This window comes from Cyclopterus lumpus, chromosome 17, assembly GCF_009769545.1.
Source record: "Cyclopterus lumpus isolate fCycLum1 chromosome 17, fCycLum1.pri, whole genome shotgun sequence".
Lineage (NCBI taxonomy): Eukaryota > Metazoa > Chordata > Actinopteri > Perciformes > Cyclopteridae > Cyclopterus > Cyclopterus lumpus.
Window position 1 is genome coordinate 22,733,700 of NC_046982.1, and position 12,070 is coordinate 22,745,769.

Below are 12,070 nucleotides of genomic sequence, written 5' to 3' on the forward strand. Positions count from 1 at the left end.
TTTCCTTGGTCTCGAAATGTAGGAAGTTAACTACAATTGATCTGGGGGTGCGTTCGGAGGTGGCTTCTGCGCCAGGGCCCCGTGTGCTCTCTGTATCTGGAGTGGGGTCTCTAGGCAATTCGAGTTCGGTGGTTAGGAAGCGCTCCAGGTACTTGCCTGTCGAATTCTCCTCCGTGCCCTCCGTATATTCTTCCTCCTGGACCTCCCTCGAGGTCCGTCATGTTCTCCTTCATCCTTTGGGTCAGGGCCGTCATAGTTAGCATCTCACTCTTTGCTCCTGTCTGCCATTCCTCCAGTTCAGCTCTGTGTGTTTGAGCTTCCTCCATGTTGTCATGCTGTGTTTTAATGTCTGCATCCCTTTGAATTTACTTTCAGTTTCTCTCCGGATCCTGTCCAACTCTTCCTTGACCTCTCTCCTCACATCACTTATCCCTTGTTTGACTTCTTTAACCTCCTATGCTATGGGTGTTAGCAAGTCAATCAGCTGATTTAAGCTAGCTGGCTCTGCTCCTGCCACGTTCCTCTCGCCCCGCACTTCCTTGTCAGCATTTGATTCCATTTTCTTTCTTTTCTATCACCTCTGACTTGGTTTTATATGTATATCCGACCTCTTTATGTATTCCCTTCTATATTATATTGGATTTATTTATTTAAATTATGATTTTTGAGGGTTTATCGTCGCCGAGTTGAGAGAGCTCAAAACTACGTGACTGCTCACTCCGCCATCTTGTCAATCCTATTGAAATAACATTTTAAATAATAGAATTAAGAACATTACAATCACATTCAAGTAAACCAGATTGATCCATCAGACAACGTGTAATCACTTTGTTAGAACAATGCAAATAAAGTGCCAAAAATAACTAATATTTGGCAAAATAGCTTGTTGTGGCAGAAATTATCCTGTTTTGCATTGAATATATTGTCAAGATAATAACAAAACAAGTTTAAATATTTGTTAACAAAGAGTTTTACAACAATAACGTGCAAACTGTGCAGATATGTTTAATCAGCATTAGTGGCTGCAATGAGCCGGCTTTCCACCACTCGTCTTTTAAAACGGGGTTGCAGGCTTGATACTGCCACTCATTTCATGCTCAATGTTGAGCTTTTGTTTTGAAGGGCAACAGCAGAGTAGCCACTCTCAATTCATGCTCAATGTTGAGCTTTTATTTTGAAAGGCAACAGCAGTGTACCTGGGGCTACGAAGTACATGGGAAAGTAGTCGTCTGAGATGAGGGACACTTCCTGTCCACTGGGAGACCACTGGACGGAGACACTGGAACCATCGCGCTGCTGACCGGTCCACTGCTCATCATCTGACACACACACACACACAAACACACACACATTACAGCACCACACACATCGCCGTGGTTACGTTGGAGGGGGCGGGGCTACCTCTGGAGAAGGACGAGCGGACGGCGTGGACGCTGAAGCCTTCGGCGCTGTCGCACACGGACGAGTGCTGGAAGCAGAAGCAGGCGGTGCAGCCCTGAGGGTTGCTGGGGTCCAGGTTGAAGAAGCCCAGTTTACACCTGCAGGACACACATATAGATATGTGTAAACTACCTCCTGCTGTGTGTGTGCGTGTGTGTGTGTGTGTGTGTGTGTGTGTGTGTGTGTGTGTGTGTGTGTTACCTGTCGCAGCTGAAGCCCTCCACATTGTCTTTGCAGCGACACTGTCCTGTGTTCACGTCACACTCCTGAGTGCTGCCAGAGGGCGAACAGGAACACGGCCTGCCAGAGAGAGAGGTGATCACATGACCATCACATGACCATCACATGAGCATCACATGAGCATGACATGACCATCACATGAGCATCACATGAGCATGACATGACCATCACATGAGCATCACATGACCATCACATGAGCATCACATGAGCATGACATGACCATCACATGAGCATCACATGACCATCACATGACCATCACATGACCATCACATGACCATCACATGAGCATCACATGAGCATGACATGACTATCACATGAGCATGACATGACCATCACATGAGCATCGCATGACCATCACATGACCATCACATGACCATCACATGACCATCACATGAGCATCACATGAGCATCACATGAGCATGACATGACTATCACATGAGCATGACATGACCATCACATGAGCATCACATGAGCATGACATGACCATCACATGAGCATCACATGAGCATGACATGACCATCACATGAGCATGACATGACTATCACATGAGCATGACATGACCATCACATGACCATCACATGAGCATGACATGAGCATGACATGACCATCACATGAGCATGACATGAGCATGACATGAGCATGACATGACCATCACATGAGCATCACATGAGCATGACATGACCATCACATGACCATCACATGAGCATGACATGACCATCACATGAGCATCACATGAGCATCACATGAGCATCACATGAGCATCACATGAGCATGACATGAGAATGACATGACCATCACATGAGCATGACATGACCATCACATGAGCATCACATGAGCATGACATGAGCATCACATGAGCATGACATGACCATCACATGACCATCACATGAGCATGACATGACCATCACATGAGCATCACATGACCATCACATGAGCATCACATGAGCATGACATGACCATCACATGAGCATCACATGAGCATGACATGAGCATGACATGACCATCACATGACCATCACATGAGCATGACATGACCATCACATGAGCATCACATGAGCATGACATGAGCATCACATGAGCATCACATGACCATCACATGAGCATGACATGACCATCACATGAGCATCACATGAGCATGACATGACCATCACATGAGCATCACATGAGCATCACATGAGCATGACATGACTATCACATGAGCATGACATGACCATCACATGAGCATCACATGAGCATGACATGACCATCACATGAGCATCACATGAGCATGACATGACCATCACATGAGCATCACATGAGCATGACATGACCATCACATGAGCATCACATGAGCATCACATGAGCATCACATGAGCATGACATGACCATCACATGAGCATCACATGACCATCACATGACCATCACATGACCATCACATGAGCATGACATGACCATCACATGAGCATGACATGACTATCACATGAGCATGACATGACCATCACATGAGCATGACATGAGCATGACATGACCATCACATGAGCATGACATGAGCATGACATGACCATCACATGAGCATCACATGAGCATGACATGACCATCACATGACCATCACATGAGCATGACATGACCATCACATGAGCATCACATGAGCATCACATGAGCATCACATGACCATCACATGAGCATGACATGACCATCACATGAGCATGACATGACCATCACATGAGCATCACATGAGCATGACATGAGCATCACATGACCATCACATGAGCATGACATGACCATCACATGACCATCACATGAGCATGACATGACCATCACATGAGCATCACATGACCATCACATGAGCATCACATGAGCATGACATGAGCATGACATGACCATCACATGACCATCACATGAGCATGACATGAGCATGACATGACCATCACATGACCATCACATGAGCATGACATGACCATCACATGAGCATCACATGAGCATGACATGAGCATCACATGACCATCACATGAGCATGACATGACCATCACATGACCATCACATGAGCATGACATGACCATCACATGAGCATGACATGACCATCACATGAGCATCACATGAGCATGACATGAGCATGACATGACCATCACATGACCATCACATGAGCATGACATGACCATCACATGAGCATCACATGAGCATCACATGACCATCACATGAGCATGACATGACCATCACATGAGCATCACATGAGCATCACATGACCATCACATGAGCATGACATGAGCATGACATGAGCATGACATGAGCATCACATGAGCATCACATGACCATCACATGACCATCACATGAGCATCACATGACCATCACATGAGCATCACATGAGCATGACATGAGCATCACATGAGCATCACACATATCTAATCTCTCCAGCAGAGGGCGCTCAAAGCTAAACAAACACATCAAACATGGAAGTTATTGGCAGCTGGTTTAATGTGTTCATGCTAACAGTTTCCCCCTGCTTCCAGTGTTTGTGCTAAGCTAGGCTAGAACACACTGAACTGGATGGTCAGCTGGAGGTTCATTTGATTATTGATCAATCTAACGGTTATTTTCTTGATTTATTGATTGGTGACAGGCTCTTATACCACAGAGTACAAGTACTCTGTTTCAGTAAAAGTACTAATACCACACTGTAAACACTGTTACAGTAACAGGAAGAATCAATTGACCGGTGTCTCAGTTGTACATAAAAATGTCCTGTAATCTGGACAATGACAATAATCAACACCAACGTGGCGTTCTCACAAATACACAAAGGTGTATAGATGTGTGTGTGTGTGTGTGTAATGTAATGTAATGTAATAATGTGTGTGTGTTACCTGCAGCCGGCCTCCGTCAGACTGTGGAACCCCGACTGGCAGCGGTCACACTTCTCTCCGGTCACGCCGGGTTTACACGCACACACTCCTCTGTTGTCACACTGAGGAGACTCCGAGCCTGAGCGCACACACACACACACACACACACACACACACACACACACACACACACACACACACACACACACACACACACACACACACACACACACACACACACACACACACACACACACACACACACACACACACACACACACACACACACACACACACACACACACACACACACACACACACACACACACACACACACACACACACACACACACACATTACAGAACGATGTGGTGTAACGGGGACTCAGACTGCAGCTGGTTCACATTAACCAGTGTTTGCTGCTGCCTTCTGTTAAATACCACCAAAACCAGTGAGCTCCTGCCAGCTGGTGCCACTCTGTTCGCTGCTCATGCCGACTCCCACGCTGCCTGACAGCACGTTTATTATCAGGAAACATCACAAAGAGCTTCTTAACGCTTTGAGCGCCGTGTGTTTTCTCAAGCATCTGTCCATTATAGATAAACTTTCCTGCTGAGAAGAAGTTGTTCAGATCGAGACTCGTGCATCTAGATGTTCAGTATGAAACTGGTTAGCTTAGCATAAAAAACGCGACTCAAGGGGGACCAGCTAGCATGGCTAACGGCTCACACTGTATTGTTTGTTTCGTCCCCCCATGTTTCCAGTCTTTGTGCTAAGCTAACTGAGTGTAGCTTTAGAGATAATTATTATATTATGTCTAAAAGCTAGTCCTCTGACTCAGGGGTCTCTGGTCCTCAGAGTGTGTGATCAGTGTGAAGGGGTCTCTGGTCCTCAGAGTGTGTGATCAGTGTGAAGGGGTCTCTGGTCCTCAGAGTGTGTGATCAGTGTGAAGGGGTCTCTGGTCCTCATAAGAGTGTGTGATCAGTGTGAAGGGGTCTCTGGTCCTCATAAGAGTGTGTGATCAGTGTGAAGGGGCCTCTGGTCCTCATAAGAGTGTGTGATCAGTGTGAAGGGGCCTCTGGTCCTCATAAGAGTGTGTGATCAGTGTGAAGGGGTCTCTGGTCCTCAGAGTGTGTGATCAGTGTGAAGGGGTCTCTGGTCCTCATAAGAGTGTGTGATCAGTGTGAAGGGGTCTCTGGTCCTCAGAGTGTGTGATCAGTGTGAAGGGGTCTCTGGTCCTCAGAGTGTGTGATCAGTGTGAAGGGGCCTCTGGTCCTCATAAGAGTGTGTGATCAGTGTGAAGGGGCCTCTGGTCCTCATAAGAGTGTGTGATCAGTGTGAAGGGGTCTCTGGTCCTCAGAGTGTGTGATCAGTGTGAAGGGGTCTCTGGTCCTCATAAGAGTGTGTGATCAGTGTGAAGGGGTCTCTGGTCCTCAGAGTGTGTGATCAGTGTGAAGGGGTCTCTGGTCCTCAGAGTGTGTGATCAGTGTGAAGGGGCCTCTGGTCCTCATAAGAGTGTGTGATCAGTGTGAAGGGGTCTCTGGTCCTCATAAGAGTGTGTGATCAGTGTGAAGGGGTCTCTGGTCCTCATAAGAGTGTGTGATCAGTGTGAAGGGGTCTCTGGTCCTCATAAGAGTGTGTGATCAGTGTGAAGGGGTCTCTGGTCCTCAGAGTGTGTTTTACCCGGATGTCCCTGAACTCACCGACGGTGTTGCAGCTGCAGGGCAGGCAGCGGCTGCCGCCGGCCTCCCGGTGGTAGTGGTCCAGGCAGCGCTCACAGTTCGGCCCGTCCGTGCTGTCGGCGCAGTTGGTGCAGTGACCCCCGTGACCTGAGGCCCGGTACAGCTCGGCATCGAAGAAACACTCGGAGCTCTTCCCGTTACAGTCGCAGGCTGAGAGACAGAAGTACCTTCAACACGTAGTATGGCAGTACAGCAGTAGTGCAACAGTAGTAACGTCGGAATCAGTAAAGCAGCAGTACTGCAGTATTGAGTAACAGAAGCACTTAAGCACATTAGACGTATTAAAACACATGTTCCTTTCCTGCAGGAACACACATGTTCCCTAAACCCTGTTAGTCATGCATCTGTGATAAGAATGTGCAGCCGTCAGGAACTACAGCTCCCACAATGCCCCAGGGGCCGTCATGACTACTGTTCCCCCGCTGCAGTACTTCATCATGTGATCTGTTCTGTGGCCTCACAGCTGGTTCTTCAGCTGCTGCATTAATGCTGGAACGTTTCAGTTGGAAAAGTGTGCAACCTCTGTAGTAAAGCAGCGGTATCTGTAGTAAAGCAGCCGTATCTGCTGTAAAGCAGCGGTATCTGTAGTAAAGCAGCCGTATCTGCTGTAAAGCAGCGGTATATGCTGTAAAGCAGCGGTATCTGTAGTAAAGCAGCCGTATCTGTAGTAAAGCAGCCGTATCTGCTGTAAAGCAGCGGTATATGCTGTAAAGCAGCGGTATATGCTGTAAAGCAGCGGTATCTGTAGTAAAGCAGCGGTATCTGTAGTAAAGCAGCCGTATCTGTAGTAAAGCAGCGGTATCTGTAGTAAAGCAGCGGTATCTGTAGTAAAGCAGCGGTATCTGTAGTAAAGCAGCGGTATCTGTAGTAAAGCAGCCGTATCTGTAGTAAAGCAGCGGTATCTGTAGTAAAGCAGCGGTATCTGTAGTAAAGCAGCCGTATCTGTAGTAAAGCAGCGGTATCTGTAGTAAAGCAGCGGTATCTGTAGTAAAGCAGCCGTATCTGTAGTAAAGCAGCCGTATCTGTAGTAAAGCAGCCGTATCTGTAGTAAAGCAGCGGTATCTGTAGTAAAGCAGCGGTATCTGTAGTAAAGCAGCCGTATCTGTAGTAAAGCAGCGGTATCTGTAGTAAAGCAGCCGTATCTGTAGTAAAGCAGCGGTATCTGTAGTAAAGCAGCGGTATCTGTAGTAAAGCAGCCGTATCTGTAGTAAAGCAGCGGTATCTGTAGTAAAGCAGCGGTATCTGTAGTAAAGCAGCCGTATCTGTAGTAAAGCAGCCGTATCTGTAGTAAAGCAGCGGTATCTGTAGTAAAGCAGCCGTATCTGCTGTAAAGCAGCGGTATCTGCTGTAAAGCAGCGGTATCTGTAGTAAAGCAGCGGTATCTGTAGTAAAGCAGCGGTATCTGCTGTAAAGTAGCGGTATATGCTGTAAAGCAGCGGTATCTGCTGTAAACTCACGCAGACAGTCGTTGGAGCTGTCGGCGCTCGACCTCCTCCACGGCCGGTCGTTGTAGAACGGTTTGCAGACGTTGCAGTCGTCGCCGTCCGTGTTGTGTTTGCAGTTGCACACCAGCCGTCCTCTGCTGTTCTTCACACACTCGCTGGCATGGCCGTTACACTTACACCTGACGGCACAGAAACACACGTTACAGAGCTGAGACCGTCGTCATCTCACGCCAACCTCTTTACAGAAAGAGACGATGGCATTAAAAACTCTTCCTGCTGATATCACACGTCTGACAACACACTTTCCATCTCTCAGTTTTACGGTGTTACGATACGGTCGTTGACTCTGAGTGAAGGTTTTGTTAAACCTCGTCGGGGGGAAGAGCCCCTCTCAACACGACAGGACTTGATCAGCAGCCACCTTCACTTATCGTCTCAGGTGTTTCTTGGCAGAGAGCAGTGGAAAAACTGACGACGAGAAGGCTGAAGAACTAAAGAGGCCGTCAAACACCATGTTTGAACAATAGAGATACGCACACACATCTAGGAGGAGGAAATCTATCGAGGAGAGTTTCACGTCCATCACAGGGGTATAAAATGGAATAATTGAGGGGAATCATGAAGCAGGAAGCCTCTGGGCTGCTCCGATTGGTCGAGGGGCTCGGCTCTCAGGTGAACATGTTCAGGTAAATCGCGGTGGAGCTGACAAAGAGAAATAGAAACCCCTTAGAACCCCCTCCTTGGGAAGCTCTGTCAGGTGCACCAGCTCAGGACTCTTCCGGTTCCCCTGTAATCCGGCCTGCCGGCCTGGAATGCCAGGAATGCTGGCTGTGTAGTGGAAACCTGCTCCACATTTCAAACAGATTATGTCTGTGGAGGCTGTGCAGCCTGTTTCACACTCTGGTAATGCAGACCATCAAGCCGTTCAGTCGGGTCTCCTTTGTCTGGGCAGGTTTCACGAGGCTCAGGCTGCTGGAGCTTGTTCACTCTCATGAGTATGAACCCAGTCTGGCCTGCTAGGACTCACTAAAGGTTCCATCTCCAGTCCGTGGACCTGGTCTTACCTTCCCCCCACAGCGAAGTCAGAGATGGCGTAGTAGTAGGACTTGAGGACCTTGGGGTCGTTGAAGACCTCGTCTCCGAACGTGTTGAGCCGGTTCAGGGTCACTCTGATGTCGGTGGCCGTCACCCAGTCCTGTAAACAACATGGACGCAACAGCGTCAGAGCTTCATTTGGAAAAACCTCAACGAGACACGCGGCGACGAGATCAACAGAGTCGGCCATAAACCAGCACACACACATTATGGAAAGGCAGAGCTCCATTAGCACCGTTCAGCCCACCAGGGACTCCGGCAGCAGAGGCAAACGCAGATGTGTAAACACATTCTTCAGAAACTTGGACCACGATTCTGCACACAGGGATGTGGCTTTGGGTTCCCAGGCTGTGGGGAACACTGGGAAACACTGGGACTGTGACATTATTAAGCAGAGTGGAATTCTTCTTCGTTACGACACGAGAGCCAGATGGAGACACCTGTTTCAGTGTTGGAGGATAAGGGAAGTTACTCAACATCCCGTCTGCGTGGCTCATGGGAAACTAGCGAAGGCCAGAGATAGCTCTGTTCCTATCAGCAGGAAGCTTATCAGGACTGTGTTCAGCTCGCAGCAGCTGCTGGAGAACAAACACAGACCACTGTTTGTTTCTGCTCTCCAGAAGCTTGTGTAGAAATGTTAATCCATCAGATATGAACTCTCCACCAAACAATGACCTCCTGCCTATGACTTCCTGTCTGTGACCTCCTACCTGTGACCTCCTGCCTGTGACTTCCTGTCTGTGACCTCCTACCTATGACTTCCTGTCTGTGACCTCCTACCTATGACTTCCTGTCTGTGACCTCCTACCTATGGCTTCCTGTCTGTGACTTCCTACCTATGGCTTCCTGTCTGTGACCTCCTACCTATGACTTCCTGTCTGTGACCTCCTACCTATGATGACCTCCTGCCTGTGACTTCCTGTCTGTGACCTCCTACCTATGGCTTCCTGTCTGTGACCTCCTACCTATGGCTTCCTGTCTGTGACTTCCTACCTATGGCTTCCTGTCTGTGACCTCCTACCTATGACTTCCTGTCTGTGACCTCCTACCTATGGCTTCCTGTCTGTGACTTCCTACCTATGGCTTCCTGTCTGTGACCTCCTACCTATGACTTCCTGTCTGTGACCTCCTACCTATGACGACCTCCTACCTATGACTTCCTGTCTGTGACCTCCTACCTATGACGACCTCCTACCTATGACGACCTCCTACCTATGACTTCCTGTCTGTGACCTCCTACCTATGGCTTCCTGTCTGTGACCTCCTACCTATGACTTCCTGTCTGTGACCTCCTACCTATGACGACCTCCTACCTATGACAACCTCCTACCTATGACGACCTCCTACCTATGACTTCCTGTCTGTGACCTCCTACCTATGACTTCCTGTCTGTGACCTCCTACCTATGACAACCTCCTACCTGTGACTTCCTGTCTGTGACCTCCTACCTATGACTTCCTGTCTGTGACCTCCTACCTATGACAACCTCCTACCTGTGACTTCCTGTCTGTGACCTCCTACCTATGACTTCCTGTCTGTGACCTCCTACCTATGACTTCCTGTCTGTGACCTCCTACCTATGCCAACCTCCTACCTGTGACTTCCTGTCTGTGACCTCCTACCTATGACTTCCTGTCTGTGACCTCCTACCTATGACAACCTCCTACCTGTGACTTCCTGTCTGTGACCTCCTACCTATGACAACCTCCTACCTATGATGACCTCCTACCTATGGCTTCCTGTCTGTGACCTCCTACCTATGACTTCCTGTCTGTGACGCAGCTTTATTTTAAGGGGCAAAAGAATAACAGCTCCAGAATAACTAAATAATAAATGAGGTCTCTCATTCATTCATTCAGTGTGTGTGTGTGTGTGTGTGTGTATGTGTATGTGTATGTGTATGTGTATGTATATATATATATATATATATATAATATATATATATATATATATATATATATATAATATATATATATATATATATATATATATATATATATATATATATATATATATATAATATATATATATATATATATATATATATATATATATAATATTATTTTAAGGGGCAAAAGCGCTAGAATAACCCGGCGAGTGATAGCCGGCTGTTAAGGTGGAATCCCTTGGTTAAGGTGGACTGTCTTGGTTAGACAGCAGGAATGTGCCGCCTGGCGCCTCCTAAAAGAGTCCCGGCTCCGCTATGAATAGCTCCGTGCCAACAAGTCAAATAAGGAGGTTTACGATGTGTCGTCAATGTGTTCTTTTAGATATTTATATGTACTTGTAGTACTTTATAAAGTACTTTTGGAATACGGTTCACAACATTTTGATTCTGGGATTCGACGACATCCTTCTGTGGCATTTAAATTTGAGTTTTAAATACGGTTGATCATCATTCAGACTGAAGCTGAAGCTTGTTTACGTTTCATATGAAGGCTTTAGAATATAATAATAATCTATAAAAGCTGAACATTGTACAACAAACTCAGAAGAATGAAGACATACTTTACAGTTATTAGGCAACAAGGGGGAGTGTGGGGGGAGGAGGAGGAGGGGAGAAGGGAGGAGAGGGGGAGGGAGGAGAGGAGGGGAGAAGGGAGGAGAGTGGAAGGGAGGAGAGGAGGGGAGAAGGGAGGAGAGGGGGAGGGAGGAGAGGAGGGGAGAAGGGAGGAGAGTGGAAGGGAGGAGAGGAGGGGAGAAGGGAGGAGAGGGGGAGGGAGGAGGAGGAGGAGAGAGGAGGGGAGAAGGGAGGAGAGTGGGGGGGAGGAGAGACATAGAAACACAAAGGGGGAGGGGAGGAAAGAAACATGGAAACACAAACACAGGAGGGGAGGAGACAAATAGAAACACAGAGGAGAGGAGGCAAGGGAAGGAGAGGAGAGGAGAAACATGGAAACACAGAGGGGGAGGGGGTGAGAGGAGAGGAAGAACCGGAGGTCAGGACCCGGTCTCACCTGGAGGACGGGGCTGTTGTCGAAGTTGTAGGCGCTGGGCCGGCCCTCCAGCGTGGAGAAGGCCACGTTCCCCCCGGTGAGCGGCGAGATGTCGCTGAAGTCGTCGGTGCAGAGCGCCTGCTGCTCGTCCTCTCCGGTGCGGATGAAGCCGCGGCCCGGCTTGCGGTACGTCTTCTCACAGGAGCCGCTGTAGTACTGGTAGGGCACCCAGGGGCCCGCCTCGCTGGTCCGCTTGTAGATGGCGAAGCTCTCCGGGCGGCTGGTGTGGAACTTGAGCCTCACGTAGGTGATGTCGAAGGATTTACCTGCAGACAGGAGGACCTCGTGGTCATG

At 48.2% G+C, this 12,070-nt stretch overlaps 1 protein-coding gene across 1 annotated transcript in view; it reads right to left on the minus strand.

Annotated features, from left to right (window-relative positions):
- The window catches only part of lamc1 (laminin, gamma 1), a 46,803-nt gene that overhangs the window by 17,340 nt on the left and 17,393 nt on the right, over positions 1–12,070 (minus strand). Inside the window, exons 2-9 of the mRNA XM_034555525.1 lie at positions 11,738–12,042; positions 8,750–8,880; positions 7,698–7,864; positions 6,202–6,390; positions 4,520–4,637; positions 1,642–1,740; positions 1,402–1,538; positions 1,197–1,319 (exon numbers count right to left, since the gene is read on the minus strand). Coding sequence (XP_034411416.1) covers positions 1,197–1,319; positions 1,402–1,538; positions 1,642–1,740; positions 4,520–4,637; positions 6,202–6,390; positions 7,698–7,864; positions 8,750–8,880; positions 11,738–12,042 — 1,269 coding nt within the window. The remainder of the gene's footprint in view (positions 1–1,196; positions 1,320–1,401; positions 1,539–1,641; positions 1,741–4,519; positions 4,638–6,201; positions 6,391–7,697; positions 7,865–8,749; positions 8,881–11,737; positions 12,043–12,070) is intronic.